This window comes from Patella vulgata, chromosome 8 (assembly GCF_932274485.2).
Source record: "Patella vulgata chromosome 8, xgPatVulg1.2, whole genome shotgun sequence".
NCBI lineage: Eukaryota > Metazoa > Mollusca > Gastropoda > Patellidae > Patella > Patella vulgata.
In genome coordinates, this window is record NC_065886.2 from 20043386 (window position 1) to 20061305 (window position 17920).

General features: G+C 32.6%; 1 protein-coding gene across 5 annotated transcripts in view; it reads left to right on the forward strand.

Moving 5' to 3' along the window:
• The window catches only part of LOC126830839 (cGMP-dependent 3',5'-cyclic phosphodiesterase), a 157536-nt gene that overhangs the window by 122539 nt on the left and 17077 nt on the right, over positions 1–17920 (forward strand). For all 5 annotated transcript variants that reach the window (XM_050561274.2, XM_050561273.2, XM_050561275.2 and 2 more), the window contains 6 exons: positions 1229–1270; positions 5298–5366; positions 11609–11739; positions 13556–13667; positions 15260–15299; positions 17338–17401. In XM_050561274.2, coding sequence (XP_050417231.1) covers positions 1229–1270; positions 5298–5366; positions 11609–11739; positions 13556–13667; positions 15260–15299; positions 17338–17401 — 458 coding nt within the window. The remainder of the gene's footprint in view (positions 1–1228; positions 1271–5297; positions 5367–11608; positions 11740–13555; positions 13668–15259; positions 15300–17337; positions 17402–17920) is intronic.

A 17920-nucleotide genomic window follows, 5' to 3' on the forward strand; every position in this document is an offset into this window, starting at 1 on the left:
TGCTGGACAAACACTCTGAAATGTTAATTTCGAACCCTGATCATATATTTATAATATTTTTCAGAATAAATAAGAACACAAAAAACAAATCTCTTGAATACCAGTTTCTTAAGTAAACCAATTTTCAAAAATATAGCTTTTGTTAAAAAAAGAAATATTGTGGTAACCATAATCAATGGCTATTTTGGGAAATTTTATTTGGAGATAGATTGTAAGAAGTAGGGTGCTCAAGTTAAGAGTAAATTTGTATTGACCAGATGATGATGTTTGAAGTTCACTGTCGTACAGGAAACCCATCTATATCTCAAATAGTCCGCACTATAATCATGTTTTCCATATCCAGCGTTTCTAATTGCTTTCATTTAATTACTCATCAATTATAGTGGTAACAGTAGACTTGTCACGGATTAGGCAGCTAAATTACACTTCTTAACTCGTCAATAAAAAGCACTTTCATCACTTCACTGAACTCCATGGAAAAGACTTGATGTTGTTATTGAGTAGTGTAAATCAATGATATGATAAAGGGTTAGTTAGTGGAAGCAAACCCTTTTTTGTCCAAGTATAGAAATTGACTGGCTATGCAGCTATCTAGATGGTAACTGGAATAAACTTGGTATTTCAGTAACTCACTCCATGATCTATAATTACATGTTTAAGACACAATGAGGGAAATAAGTGGTCTAAATCTAGATCAACAAGAATAAATCTTGGGATTGCTCAATTTAGATGTTATAGACCTATTTGTGACTTCATTTATGTAGATTGGTTTAAATCACAAAAATTTTGTTGAAGGAAAATATGTAAATTTAGTAATAAATATATTTATTGTATGGGAAGTTCAACCAGAAACTATTCCAATCAAATAATATATCTTAAAATTGTGCTTTTTGATTCCAAGTATATGGATAAAATTAGGAGATTAAATACCTTTGTGCATAAATATTGCTGAGTGACCTTGACAAGGTCTTATGAAAGACAATCTTACAGTAACAAGCAAGTGACAATAAAACGATGCATTTTATTTTAGCAAGAAAAAGGACAATATCTAAATTAAATCTATCAAAGTTAATAACGCTAATTGACCATTAAACTATACAACATGAACATCACCAATCAGTTGGCTGCTGCTAGCAATTGGTATCCAGTGTTTTAAAAAGGAATAAGCATACTTTACAACATGCATAACACCAATTTATATTTAGAATCTGCTTTATTTATATTTCAGGTTGTGGGAAGTAAAGTCTTACAGGAAGAATTCCGATTTCCGGCAAGTAGTTTTTCCTAAACCTGATGTACTATTATGGGGATTATTTCCAAATTCATTACCATTTGGCCATATATACTCTTGCACTGGGGTGAAAAATATAATGCTTCTTTGTTAACCTTGAGAAATTGCCATTTATCTTGTTTGTATTAGTATGGAGCAAAGTTTCATTTTTTTCCTTTTCTTTTAACTCAAATTCAGTCACCAGCTCTCAAGTAAAAAATGCTGTACAGAATATTTTTTGTCAACTCAGTTCTAAAAATAATGACTATTGTATAGTACTATAGTGTTGGTTTAAGGACAGTTCAAGTAAAAACGATGTGTTTCACGATCTTGGGTACTGCATATCTACATTGAACAAGCTACGGTTTCTTCAACTATCATGATATTTCATAAAACAGCGACTTGCTTCACAATGCATAATTTTATTAAATTTTCCCATCTGTCTGTATGGAACAAATCGATAGGAGGTTGTGAAAATTCAACCACTTCAAAATTAGAGTTTATTGATTTCCAGTGTGAGACAAGATGTATTCTGTGTTATATTGTACTGTCATATTCAGGCACTTTTTGTGTCTTTCAACTGAGCATTTGAGAAAAGATTAAAAGTCTTGATCAGCTTTCTGATTTGATTTCAGTTTTGACATTTATACTATATAAATCATGTATACTTATTTTCTTTTTTAGAAATTTTATGTGTAGACTTTAAAAAAAAGTGTATGGCTCTATTCAGTGGAACATTAATATAAGCGAAAATTGGTCTAAAAGCACATATTAATGTAATATGAATGTATATGAAGTGATTTATATTCAATTTTAACAAAGTTATTGTAATTTCTAATCTATCATATTTGGTGAAATACGTGAACAGTCCAATTAGAACAGCAGTTGTTTACGCCTGCTAAGTACATTTTAATTTTTTTTTTTTTTTTAATCAGACACTATGATTACTTCTGCATTGTCTTGTAGGATATGGTTTTTATACGCCTACATTTTCATGTGGACGTATATTGTCGTCACCCTTGTCCATCAGTCCGTCCACAATTTGTTTATGGACACTCTACAGGTCACAATTTTTATTTGATTTTACCAAACTTAAAATATAGGTCTATCTCTCAAAGATCTCAGTTCCTTTCGATATTGGCATATATCGGACCATAACTTCATGGATTATGACCCCTGATTGTACGAAAAATCACGTTTTTAGCTTGTGGACACTCTAGAGGTCACAATTTTCATCTGGTTTTGGTGAAACTTAAAATGCATGTTTATAACCCAAAGATCTTGGTTCCTTTCGATATTTGCACATATCAGATCGTAACTTCCTGAATTATGGCCCTTGATTGTATGAAAAATCGCATTTTTAGCTTGTGGTCCCTCTAGAGGTCACAATTATTATCCGTTTGAATATATCACCGTTACAACCTAATGATGGTTGAGTTCGAATTTCTTGAAAATCGGAACCAAACTGCTGGACAGAATGGCCACCCCTCGCACTGTATGCAAATAGTCTAAATATATGGTATATCAAGGTTGTGGACCCTTTAGAAGTCACAATTTTGATCCGATTTTGATGAAACTTGAAGTATATCTTTATAACCCAAAGATCTTGGTTCCTGTTGATATTCGCACATATTGGATCGTAACATCCTGAATTATGGCCCTTGATTGCACCAAAAATCGCTTTTTGTTTTAGCTTGTTCTCTATCCATCTCTTGCAAAATGTGGGCGTATCCTGCCTGGCAGACGCTGGTTTTTTGTTCTTAACAAACGGTGCCTGAAACTATAGAATACACGACTTGTGTACTGACTTTAAAATGTTCACTTTGTATTAATATTGGTTATTAGGATACCATATTTTCACGGCATGATAACAACACCAATATTAATTGAAATGGGCCAATATTGAATTCTAACTAGTGTTCGCCTGTCCAACCTCGTGGGTTTTCTCCGGGTCCTCCGGTTTCCTCCCACTGCTAAAGACCCCTACGCGCAAGCGAATTATGTAAATAAAATTAAACCATGTTAGTCCCGAAATGACCTAGTTTGTGTCGAGTGGACGTTAAACCCCATTTCTCTCTCTCTCTCTAACTAGTGTTTTTAATTTTGAATATTTTGAAAAGTATTGAGTGAGAGGTTTAATGTAGTCATATATTGTCTTTGACCTGTTGGTCTTCTTCCTACAATCTGATTAACATACAAGGCCCTGTTTCTCAAAATCTTAACTATAAAATCCAAATTTTAGTTGATACTTCAATTTTGATTGGTTAAGCACTAAAATCAATCTAATATTATCCAATCAAATTACTAACATTTGGATTTTATCTTAGTTAAAATTTCGTGAAACAGGCCCCAGATCTATATTTAGTTTCGTTTTGTTATACTTTAGATGGCCTCCACTACACAAAGATCTAAACGTTTGTAGTTGGAGGTCACATCAGGGGGCAGATGGATAGCTTACAACCCTATAACATTAGTCATTCAATTAACCAGTCAGCATTGGTTTTTCAAGTAGCTATTTGGAAATACAACTTTAATTTTGTTTTCTGTCGCTGCGTATGTCTACCCTCAGTTCCAGGAGCCAGACAACAAGAACTCTACTAATCCCTCACATCAACCAGAACACAGGTTATTTAACCAAGATCCTGATGTAGTGAAAATGAGTAAAAAATAAATTTGAACTTGTATAAAGAAAGCACTGAAATAGGATCTGTGTTTAAATCAGATTGGTCTTCCTAACACTGTAGAAACTGCTATTATCGAGATTTTAATATGTTGATGATCTTATATCAACCTAGATTGATTTGGAAGGATTTCTATCAATCACTCATGGATGTCAAATTTATCATGGGACAATTTTGATCGACTAATTATCTTATTGAAAGGAAAAACACTTGTAAATTTTCTACCATTTTTAACAAGTAATTTTGGTGTTACTTCCCTTGATTCAAGAAGGCTTGTTAACACTCTATAGGGACCACAATTATGAATTTATCGTGGCTTTGATGATGTGTAGCTACCGATAGGCATATGATTTGTTGCTAAGGCTGACCTTAAAAATATCTTTGTTTCACCAAACCCGACCCACAATCGAGGAGAAGGGTCGGTAGGTCGGGTTTTTTTCAGATTTTTTTTTTAAGAGCTAATTTGACAGCTTGATAATTTTCCGGGTGCAAACATTCGTCTTCTTTTATTGGCAAACAAATCAATGACATCGGCATCGGGATTTTTCTTGATGCACGACTCGCACACAAATTGCGACAAACTCACGTTTGAAACTCCCTCAACGCGTTTTTAACGATCGTGCGGGTTGTGCCTTTATTTTTCTCGAAAACGGATATTGAAAATATCGTCGTCATGTTTAAAACAACGCCCCACAGACATAGAGGCAGAATCATTTCGTGGGAATGGACGTGCTTTCGTCTGCAACCATTTTGTTGAGAAGCGACACCTATGACGCTTTCGTCTTGATCAACCAGTTTCAATAATGAATCAAACCATAGCCATAATAAAGGGAAATAACTCTCGTGATATATTTCAGGTTAACACACAAAATAAAATAAAAAGATCGCGGAAAAGTGCAATAAAATAATTTAAGTCGGGGGTGGTTTTAGTTAGTCGGTCGCGTTAGGCGAAACAAAGATATTTTTAAGGTCAGCCTAAGCTACTTAATTATATGTTAATCTTATGAGATTTCCTTGTTCTGTTATGGTATGGGAATATATTGTGAAACATAATAAAGAAAGATTTCTTGTACGTTGCTGTACGTGGGAATTACAAGAATGTATTTTTACTACATATTCTGTGGATTGTATATTGTTTTAGATTGATCGTTTAAGATATTCAGGTTAAATATTATATTATAACCCAGACAAACTCCTCAGAAATTAATTTAAAGGAGATAGTTTGTGTTGGCAGAATAATCAGTGACATTAAAATATGTCTGCTGACCTTGAGTGTATGTATCATAATAAGTTTAAGGATTATGTGGTTATTTGAAAATTGTAATTTATTACCTTATCTTTTATAGGGACAAACAAGTTGTTTTGCTCCTGCTTTAGAGAGGAAAAAACCTATTAACTTGGATGACCTTCCAAAGGTAATGATAAAATGTTTGTAGTATTTCTTACAACATATTGGAATTGAATAACAAGAACAAGATCAATAGTTTGCCTTGCAAGTAGATTGTCTTCTGTGTACCAGTTGTTCATTTGTAATATCTTTTTAGATCGCTAATCTCGAAACATTCTGTTGTAACAACAAATTAATAAATTTAAATAATGCATAGTACAGTCAGTATTCCCACATTATACATTAGTCGATTTAACTGGATTTCCAGCAGGACCACTTAATTGTGATTTGAGAATGCCTATTGCTAATTAATGAATCTCAGGCTAGTTCAGCCAGTTCGAAAACTTATTTGAATATTGCAGAAATACTAACAAATATTGTCAGTCATGCATGTGTGCGGAATATTTATTGACCTTGAGAAAATTTGTTCTTAAATAGAATTATATTTTTTACGCAACACACGCGAACATGAAAAGCACACATCATTAATATAAGTATATTTGTTTAACATTTTGTCGATCTTCCATCTCTCAGTTAATAATGAGGCTTGATATCAACAGCTACAAAATTGAAAGAAAATAGAAATTTGAGGACCATCATTGTGATACATTTGAAGCTACCATACATGCTGACATATTTAATTAATTGCTTTGAATAAAATAATTAAAGCTTGTTCAGTAACAAATAAAAAACTTTAGTTGAAAGAGATCTATTGTTTTTGCCTGGTGATGTCAGTAAACTTATTTTTTATCAACTGTATTGGTGGTTGTCTGATTCAGAATATATTTTCTTTCTTTTAGTTAAAGCAAGCCACATTAATTGATCTTTAATATAATGATAAATGGACTTGATACCACTTATTATAAATTATATACTTAAAGACAATATTGGTGTCAGCCATTATCACATATGTTATAGAACTGGTTACACATGTTCCAGATATAATTTTAACACAAGATATTATTGCTACACAATAGATGCGTAACGAAGATTTGAAGAAATGAATGTGACAAAAGTAAAAATAAATCACAAGTTATCCTTCTACATGATTTCTGCTCACTCATAATATTTTCGAAGACCAAAAGATGTTGTTTGACATGAGACTATTAGAGGATATCTGACAATCCCCAAAAATAATTGAATGTCACTAGATAAGAGAAAATGAGAAAAATAGAAATAGCTTGTGCATTCTCTTGTTTTTATTCGTTCTATACCTAATAAAAGCATGGTAATGCACAGACTTTTTCTATTTTTTGGTGGGTGTGGGGGTGTCTCTTATCTAGTGACAATCAATTCTTTTTATAAATTGTCAGATATCCTCTCGCAATCTCATATAAAAATTTCGGTCTTCGAAGGAATTATCAGTGAGGAGAAATTCACCTGTGTATCTGTTATCGCCCATTACTTCAGTCAGTTATATAGAAGGATAACTCTGGTTTTCCTTTTGCTTTCGTCACTTCCATTTCTTCAGATCTTCGTTGCGCATCTATCATAGCTCTATCATAGCAATGATCTCTGTGTTAAAATTGTTTTTGGAACATGTTTAACCAGTTCCATCACGCCGAGGCTGACACCAATAATATTGTCCTTTAAGTATATAATTTTATAAGTTGTATAAAGTCCATTCATCATTATATTGAAATAGAGGGCCATTATAATACTTTTAAACTAAAGGCATTCATTTGGAAACCACTTGGCTTAGACTGAAATACAATAATAATCATTTTCTAGGGCCCTGATCATTCAGTCAGTTTGACTTTAGTATATTTTTTCTGTTCACAAAAGATAGAACCTTTAGATAGTTAGATTATTGAGAAAAAAAAGTAATTAATGTAATACTATTTATTTAATTGATCATGGTTTGCATGATGTCTATGTTGAGTGAAGACATGGTTAATTAACAGTAGACAGTGCAAACAATTTATTCTGTTTACTAAATGTCTCACTGACTTGAAACAAGGGGAAATTAATTTACTTCTGTGATGTATTGTACACAATGCAGTTCTACTTGATTGATTTATTCCAACAATTGTAAATACTGTAAAACTGTGTCATTCTGTTTGTTGTATCAAAATACTGTTACTTGGTTTCCAGTCTGTTTGAAATATGCATGGTTAAGATTGGTGACATGAAGAAGCCTATTAAAGTTAAACAACAATTTCCGTTAATTACTAAAGGAATCATCTTCCTAGCTCACTTTGTAGAAACTTTGTGAATGCTTTATCTGCAAAAGTCATGTTATGTGTTTTGATTATTGCGATGCATAACAATATCTTATAGTGTTGTTGCCCATGATTATGTCACAGAATCTTGTCAATGTATGTACCATTGATATGCAGAAAGCTATAAAAAATTTGCTTTCTGTATACTTAAAGATTCATTTGTCACAAAATGTATGAACTATTCGATCGATTTGTTGCCTGGTATTTATTGATACTGGTATGTCAACATTGACACTATTATAAAATTCTAATCATTGTAATGATTAGGAAAAATTATGTCTTCAATAATGTCTTTAATAAGTCAAGAGTATGGCACTAAAATCTTGCAAAGTTGTTCATAATTCATAGGCATTTTGTGGTTTCAAATATTGTACCTTAATAGTTGTGTACCTTTATATAAACAGTGTTTTTCTCTGACTGCTAAACAAAATCACTTCATTTAGATTTTAAAATTCTTAACTGGGTTAAACACCAGTTTAGGATGTCAACAGAAACATCAATAATGTTATATGCCCTTTTTTATTTTTTATACGCCCACATTGAAATGTGGACGTATATTGCCGTCCGTCCATCGTCCACAATTTCTTGTGAATGCTTTAACGCCAAAAGTTATCATCCAATTGTTTTAAAATTGATATATGTTGTTTACATCAGTGAGATGAAGAAGCCTATTTAATTTCAATAATTTCCGTTTATTACGTCTAGAGTTATGGCCCTTGTTTCACTTTGTTGAACCTTGTGTGTACATTGTTAACGCCAAAAGTTATCACTCAATCTTTGTGCAATTTATATGCATGATTTAAATTAGTGTAATGAAGAAGCCTATTGAATTTCAGCAATTTCCGTTTATTACGTCTAGAGTTATGGCCCTTGTTTCACTTTGTTAAACCTTGTTAAGGCTCGATTGATGAAAGTTATCATCCGATACGTGTGAAATTTATATGCATCATTTAAATTTGTGAAACAGAGGTCTATTGAATTTCAGCAATTTCCGTCAATAATTTCTAGAGTTATGGTGATTGTGAACACTTTGTAAACGTTTGAATGACAAAAGTGATCATGTGATCTATATGAAATTTATATGCATTATTTAAATTAGTAAAACGAAAAAGCCTGTCAAATTTCAACAGTTTCTGTAGATTTCTTCCAGAGTTGAGACCCTTCAGTTTGTAGAACCTTGTAAACCCTCAAACGACAAAATTTATAATCTGATCTGTATGGAACTGTCTTGTAAAGGCCCCCAATTACCTACAAAGGAATAAATATGCGACAAGCCTTGTCGACCGCTTGGACGATTTAGCTGCTGTGGGCGTATGTTTCGTTGCCTGGCAACCTATCTTTAAGATAATTGATCACCCATATCTGTAGGAAGTTAAACACCCCATTTCATTTCATTTAATAAAAAAATGTACTAAAGTTATTGAAGCTTTCTTTTATTCCAAGTACCAGAAACTACAAACTCACTTTATATCCAATTCCATCACTCCCTATATATAATTTAAATCAAGTAAAAACTACCAATTTAAAAAAAAAAAAAAAAATTACTATGAATTTTGCGCAATCAATCTATAAATGGAATTTAGACATTGAAGTATGATATAACGACAAAATGGAGATGTTAGAGGTTGGCTGGAGTGACCCTTCAACAACATGTATGATTTGTTCAGATTGATTTGACTATCCTACATGATGGCCAGGTCACACTCCTCTAATATTGATTATGATGGCCAGGTCACACTCCTCTATTATTGATTGTCTGCTATTTTATAGTCAGGACGATCATGTCGACAAAATACTCACTTGCCAAGACACAAGACTTTTGATTAGTTATTTACACTGTTCAGACACCTCATTGATTTTTATACACCGTCAGACTATCGACTTCTTTTCTATTTTTTCTACCAGCAGGACATCTAAACACAATTTTTCTGAAATAAGGTTTCTGACATATATTTTAAAGGTGTAAAAAATGTTACAAAATTACTGTATTCCTCGTTGGATTAGGCGCATGCTTAGATTTAGATAAGACGCAGGGTGTGTTTGGCAGCTCAGGTGTTTCATGAAAACTTAAAAGTGAATGATTCTACAACGTTTACTGTTCAAACAATACCAATATATATAGTTTTTAATGGCATATCCTTAGGAGATATTGCTTTACATGAATTTGATTGGTCAATTAAAAAGGAACTACTCTTCTTTCTTTTTTTTTCTTTTTTTTTTTCAAAGAACTGTTCATTTTTATTAAAAGTAACTTCTTTTATTTATACATATATCCATGTCTAGTTTTTAGTCCCATTAGCTGCATGCTTGCTTCTGCACAAGTCTGAAATATAGTTCTGTTTTTAGCTATTTGTATATGCCCACACTTTACTGTGGTTGTATATTGTCATAACCTTTGTCCGTCTTTCTATTTACCCTTACTGTTGTCACCGATTTTCATCGAAAACATAATATATATTATATATATTTGGGTGAAGATGGTCCCAATCAATTTTGAAGATTTTCATAAAAGTAATTCAGACTGTCGACACTCAGCTCAGTTTGTCACCAATGTTTATTAAATTTTTTACTAGGACTAGTGGTCGGGTTAATTTTGAACAATTTTTCCAAATTTGTTCAAGAGTTATGGCCCCTTGACAAATGTCATGAGATGAAGTTGCTGATTGACGTATTTTACCTCACCTGGCAAGCTATTTTAAAAAATATTAAGTTTGGATGGATTTGTCTCTTAAAATAGTTTTATTGAAAAACTAAGTGGAGTTTTAATTTGATGTTGCAAAGATAAGAAAAGTTCAGTAACTTTCTAGAACCAAAATCAAAATTTGCTCCAAAACTCAAAATATCTAGGGGTCTGTTACATCCACTATGATTGTGTAAATTGTAGTACCATGGGTTGTCTGTCAGATTTCGAAAGCGGACATGCACTCAAAAGCGGTCGCCACATCCGGCGTATGGATATCATTGCTTCAAATAGCATGGTTTTGATTCCCAGGTTGTACGTGACAAGGAGTAGGGTCGACTGTCCAACCTCGTGGGTTTTCTCCAGGTTTTCTCCGGTTTCCTCCCACTGCTAAACACCCCTATGCGCATGCGAATTGTTGAAATAAAATAGAACCATATGTTAGTCCCGAAATGACCTAGTTTGTGTCGAGTGGTCGTTGAACCCCATCTCACTCTTCTTACTACATATCTTGGAACAGCCCTGGATCTGGTTGCATTTGTAATTCTTTAACTGGTTAGGACGTATCTTTAAATTTTTCTTTAACATCTCACGTTGTGTATCTTTAAATGTCATTCTGACATCCCACTTATCAGTCCCAAAATATCGTATGATAGAAACAAAAGTATGTTTTCTACAGTTTTATATCAAGCAGGATACATAGTTAAAAGCATACATTTATAATAAAGTCATTCTCTACTCTCTCAACCCCACCAGTCTGTAGAACGAGTTTACTGACGGATCCCACTACTCATATGGCTCTCCTATGACTTAACGGGGCATTCTGAAACCAGATGGTGTCCCTTGAACCTCAATGGTTTCTCCTGTCGTAGAATTCACCTGGTGTCTACCCTAGAGTGCACATTCTATTAATTATATTACTCTCAGATTCACAGCCATTAATTATTCTATTGGCTAATTATGATGTGATTGGTCACTCATGCCAAATATGGAATGGTAACTTTCCTATCGCATTTTTTTAGACATAGAATTTACCCTTGGCATTAGACCCCTTTTCCTGTTTTTCTCACAATATTTCAATAAACAATTTAATTTGCATTTCAAATAAACTCATATCATAGCTAATATTTTGACAATGGAAAATAATTAATCAAGGCCATAATATTATTATACATATGTGTTTTGCACAAATCCCAACATCCATATTACTACAAAATGGCAAAAATTTTCTGTGCCATTTAAATGACTTCACAACTGTCAAAGGGGTTTTTAGGCTTACATATTGAGGAATTTAAATCTTTGATCCACATGTTATAATAATGATTTTATAATGATATTCACATCTTATAATTTGTTATCTACTTACAGGATAAGAGACAAGAGTTGCATGATATTGCTGGTACTAATATTAACTCATTTCTTTGTGTTCCTGTTCGGCGGAAAGGTGGCGAAGATCTTATTGCACTGGCATGTGTTCTAAACAAAAAAGGTGCAGATAGGTTAGTAAAGAAAGGGTACTTTATAGGGCATCATGGTGAAATCAGAGGTATTTAGTTCATGTGATATCTGTTGAATGTCTGAATGAATTAGTAGTCTTCTGATACTGAAATCAAGGTAACTCAACTGGGTCTAAAACACTGATTTAGAACGCTTATATCAGGTAATTGTCCCCCGCTTTTCTATTAAAATGGTTCCGTCCGTTTGTCACACTTTTTGGGACACAATAACTCTCCTTGTAATTGAGGTAGAATGTTCAAACTTGGTGTAGGTGTTTATTAGGTGAATGTCTTGACAGTGTTCGATTATGAGCATTTTCCACTAAGGCTAAGCAGAGATAAGCAATTTGATTGGTTGAGACTTTAGATTTAGAACACAATAACTTTGGTTCTAATTGGGTGAGAGTGATGATACTGAAACTTTTTTCTTAAGTAATAAGTAATTTGTTTGTTCAAGTCTTTGGAACGTAAAAACTCAGCTTTTAATTGCAGTAGAATGTTTAAACTCGGTGTAGATGTTCATTAGATGACTGTCTTGACTGAGTTTGATGATTAACATTTTCCGCTAAAGTTAACCAGAGCTAAGCAATTTCATTAGTCGATGCTTTAGGACAAGATAACTTTGATTCTAACTTATTTATGGAGAGTGACAAAACTTAGAGTGTAGAGTTCAATCGTGAACATTTTCTGCTTAGACTAAGAATAGATAATCAGTTTGATAACTCAATGTTTTTCAAACAAATGAATGTGCAATTAATTAATGTGTCATCTATTTATTTTGGGATTGCGACAGGAGCATTAGCCGCACTATTGGCTTGTTTTCAACAGTAATGGCCGCTCCGCAAAGGACAATCGGCGAGATATTATGAAGCTGTGGAAAAAGAGAAATTGAATGAATTATTCCAGGGGAATTATTCACAAAAACTTTTAAAAATGAAAATACATTAAGGATGCAATCTGATTATTAGCTTGAAGTTAAAATCCGGTCAGGGATTTTAACTTTTTAAGCCAATAAAAATACCACATAATGTTTTGGTTGATGTTTTCATGGAAAAGGCCACAAGACTTACTTAATTGGTTTTGTGAGAATTTATACAGAATATTATAGGATAGTTATACTAATTTTGATTAAAATTTCATACAGAGAAGTTATATCATGAAAGGTATATATGTATGTACTAGTATGGTACATGTATGTGATGCATATTAAGAGATACAACTAAAATGTACAGGTGGGATTAAATGTCAAAATATTCTTTGAGTTTTTCATACAGATTTAACCAGATTATTCACTTAATCATTCAGGAGAATTTTGCGAAGTTTTATATGAAACATTTAGTTTCATTTCCTGTGTCTGATAATAAAAGGATTCAGTGTCAATAAAACAAGTAATTTTTTTACATGGCTGGATGACTGACAGTTGATAATTATTACCAGAATATGAGCACAAATATAATAATAAAATAACTTGGAATGTGGGGAAAACATTTAGTGATGAAGCAATTAGATAGAGATGGAGAAATTCATTAATTAATTTGATTTAAAAGGATGATATCTCTGTCTATTTGATTAACAAGGAACTATTAAGTGGATGTATTGATGTCGAAATCATTAATACAAGCACTAAATTAATGTATTGTCTCATGGCAAAGACTTATTATATTTTTAGATGATGATCTATTGCTTTTTGAAATCATTATCATCTAGACATAATGAATAGCATGTTGTTGAGGAAGAAAATTTGTTAGCTTTTTATTGTGGATTTAGCAAAAAAGTTGAAAAGTTAAGATTGAGAGCAATACAACATATTTTTTTTCAGATTTTGTGGTGATGATGCACAAGCTATAAGGAAATGTTTTCAGTATACAGCCACCGTATTGACCAGTACTTTGGCATTCCAAAACGAAAGAAAATTAAAAAATCAGACTCAGGTATGCAGTTCACAACTTAAATTAGATTTGAGGTGTAAGGCCGGTTTTTCATGTACCGGTACACATTTTCATCTTGGTCAGTCTAATTCAAATGTAATGGGACCGTTTCTATGTAACCAGCGAAAATGCACGTGGAAACGCGAACATGGAAAACAGGCTTAAGGCATCATATCATATTACCAATTATGGGTCCGTTGTATACATTGTGATAATGTCAAATATCTATGATTCACTTCTATTTAAAAAAAGCAACATAATATACATACTGATGAACTGACATATTGGCAATGACTTGTTCCATTATGATAAAGCAGCGTGTGTGCTGGACAGAGGACCATTTGATAATGGCTTGTGTAATACTTTCCCTATGCTTACCGATGCTTACTGACAAATAGCAATAAGATATTGTATTATAATCTGCTTTCTAACCACTTAATTTCATGCTTATGAAACATTAAATGTTATGCTGAGCACAATAAACTCAAACTATTATTTCCTGAGAATATTCATCATTGTCATGTGTAATTACTAGAACCTTACTTCAAAGAGATGTACACATTTTAGTTCACATGTTAAAAATTTGAAATTCAGATTACAAGCAAATTATATCTGTGCAATAAAAAATTGTGTAAAAGAATTTTGAGTGATGCATGCCCCACAAGTGTTTGTCAATTGATACCTACCCTTTAAAACAGTTGTCAGTAAGTCTTTATAGTTGAACAGGACAGGATAGCTGAGTCAGGGGTACACTGTTGTATGGCCTCCAAAAAATTTAAAATAAAGAAAATAAATTTTCTCAGAACTTGTTCCTTGTGCGGCTGTGAATGATTGTTGTATTTTTCCAGGTACTGTCCAAAATTATCATCTCTAATTAATTTGTTACTTTATCCAACTCTTTGTTAACCAGACATTTGAGCTCATGCTGGTCAATCATACTTGCATTCACCTAACATCTCTCCACTGTAAATGTGACTTTAAAGACATGAAAGGTTGTATTTGGATTAACAATCAGTTATAATTTATAAAAAAAAGGTTTTCCGCAAATCAACATATCAACGAATTATGAAAGATTGAAATTCGAAAATTTATTTCAACATGAGAAATGTTGGAAAAAAGATTCTATTTTGATGGCATTTTCTAGGGATTATGATTATATTTTCAATGGAGGTGTGTTTTTAAATGAAAAAATAAACAAGCTTTATATATTTAGAAATATTAACAGGTATTTTGATTGGAATAGTGTAGTTTGTTTCAAACGATAACAAAAGTTCGAACAATGACAAATGTGCTTTGACTTTGCCGTGCGCGAGTGCAATTATTTAGCAGAAGATGTCACTTGTCATTGTAGAGCGACGGTTACTGACAATTTTTTTCTTTTGGGATGTGATTTTTTTTTTACTTTCATATATATAAGTCGAAACAGAGTATAAGATGAGGACTAACTTCCGCGGAAAAAATCAATCTATACCCTGAAAAATATGGTACTCTGTTTAAAGAATTAGTAGTAGTGTATCAAGGCTCGTCTAAGCTTGTATTATATTATATATTTATGGTGATGGATTGTTAATATATCATGTATTCACAAATTTCAGGCTTTATTGCATGTTGCAAGAAAGTTATTTACACGCTTAGGTGAGTATTTGTATATATTTGGAACTGCACATAATGATTATCCCTACGTAAAATGTGGATTGTATCGTATGAATATTCATAGTCTTAGACCACCTTATGTTCGGTTACACATCCCAGAGGATAATGAAATGGATTCAATACAGTTTGCACAAACCATTGCAAAACAATTAAAATGTCAAGAAAAGATAGCTGACTCTCTTATAGCTGATGCAAAGTCTGGAAAGAAATCAAAATACAAGGTTTTAGCCAAGTTAAAATCTACTGATAATACCAGACACACAACACAGACATCACCTTACACAAAACAAAAACCTGACATTCACAATGAATCTACAAAATGGTTCAGCCAGCCAACCAGTTCAAACTACCGAGGTTATCCACTATCTTTACCTCTCGAATCAGATTCGGAATCCGATACAAGAGTAAGTCCAACCAAATCCACAGATAGCGACATGGAAAGTTGTATTAGCAAAATGTATTCTCCTAAAACAGAACCTAGTTATGTCAGTGTTGGTGAAGAATTTTCCTCTCCGATGCCTTCAGCCCGTGCAAGTTATCAAGGTACTAGACGAATATCATTAACACCGAATTCCATGTGTTACTTCACAGACAATGATAGCGCTCCTAGAAGATATTATGATGTGTGGTCAGAGTTAGAAATTGATTTAAATGTTAAATCTAGTAAATCAGAAGCATGTATAGATAGTCACCATGATTTACCCGATGTTATTTCTACTCATCCACCAGCACAAACGTCATTTAGTGAACCGTTTATTCATAATAAACAAGACACTGATTCAATTTCCATAGACAGCCAAGAGGATTTCAACTTGGCTTTTCTTGATCAACAGCACTCAAACCATACTCTATCGAGTGTAGCCAGCAGTGAAGCAATGACAACACAGTCAGCTCAGAATCTAACTATTTTTGTGGAAGATACTGATAACAAGCTGTCTCATAAGTTTTCTATAAAAGATATCAGTTTAAAGAAAGTTATATCTATCAGCAAACTTCATATAAACCCAAATAAGACTCTTCGAAAACTTCTGGCATCCTTCCCGCCCAAGTCGCATTATATGCAGAAAAATCAAGCTCCAAGTGTAATTGTCCAAGAAATTTTGGAAAGTAGGTTTTAATTTTGGAAAGGAAGTTTGGTCACGTTCTGAGTTCACAGTTAGTTGTCTCTTTCTCATTTGAGACTTTTTGTTAAAATGTTCAGATGATGAGCATAGTATGGTAATGCTCATTATTGTTTAAGAAAATTGCTGTTTTTATACTTCCACATTTTAATCTGGTTCTATATTGTCATCACCATGTCCGCCCATCTGTTTGTTGTTTACATAGCACAGTAGATGCTACAATAATCCATATATCTTTTTGAAATTGATTTAGGTTGTTTGTCTGTCTATCCTTTTGAAAGAAAAAACACACAAGTTCAATTTCAACAAATTTCGATAATAACTTCCTGAGATTTTGCCCTTATGATCTGATGTTTCTAAAATACATATTTGTTGTCTATTATTGATAAGAAGAACCCTATTCATTTTTGATAATTGAAAATTATTTCCTTTTGTTACGAAATCTTACAGATGAACCCTATTGATTTTCTATAATTAAGAATAACTTCCAGAGTTATTCCTACTTTGTAAGAAAAACACCTTAGAGGCTTAGCTGCTGGTGGGCATATATTTTGGTACCTGGCAACCTATGTTTATTTATTGAAATATTTTTCGTTTTACATGTTTTAGCATGATAATTTTTCAGTGTTCATGTGTTTCGTTAAGAATTCTTTCTTCTTTTTTGAAAAGTAGACAAACACTAGATTGGTGACGGATTAAACTGGTAGCCTTCTAGTCTTATGCCATTTTCCATCATAAATTTATTGTGCAATTAATAAGATTTACCAATATTTTGTAAATTGTCCAAATTTATGTTTGCAAAGGGATTTAATCAGATTCATTTAGCTTATTTTAAAAACAATGAAATTATTAAAATTAGGAATTCTCAAAGTGATATATGATACACTTGATATTTTCAGATGATTTAACCAAATTGTTAAGAGAAATTATGCAAGAGGCCAGAAATCTGACTCAAGCTGAAAGGTAATTTAACTATATTACATATCTAAGGTAAAAATTGATTTTTTTCATGTTGCCTTAGAAGTTTATATATAGTAGATTAATATTAAATACAGAGGATTGGAAGAGATAAATATATTTAATATTGAGAACTGTGAATATTTTGTATGTTAAGGTGGTGGAACCTGAATAAACTATGTAGTATTAAAATTTGACACTTGATTGCATGGTCTGTACACCTTCCAGGCAGGTGTTCCATTAGTTGAATCCCAACTGGAGCTAGGTCTACAGTTGTTACATTTATCTTGTGTGTGACATCCAGACCTTGCAACTCTACCACATCACGCGGGGAGCCTAATTAAATCGACCAATGACGATATTAGTTATTATGCAAAACAATTATTTTTACGGTTCCACCTCTATTCCTATTGTAAAAATACTATAAAATCTGATAAGCACACCAGTTATCTTATATGAAACAATATTGAGAAAAAACTCGAGAATGAGGAAGACAGGGATATTTTTAAAATCATGCTAGCTAAG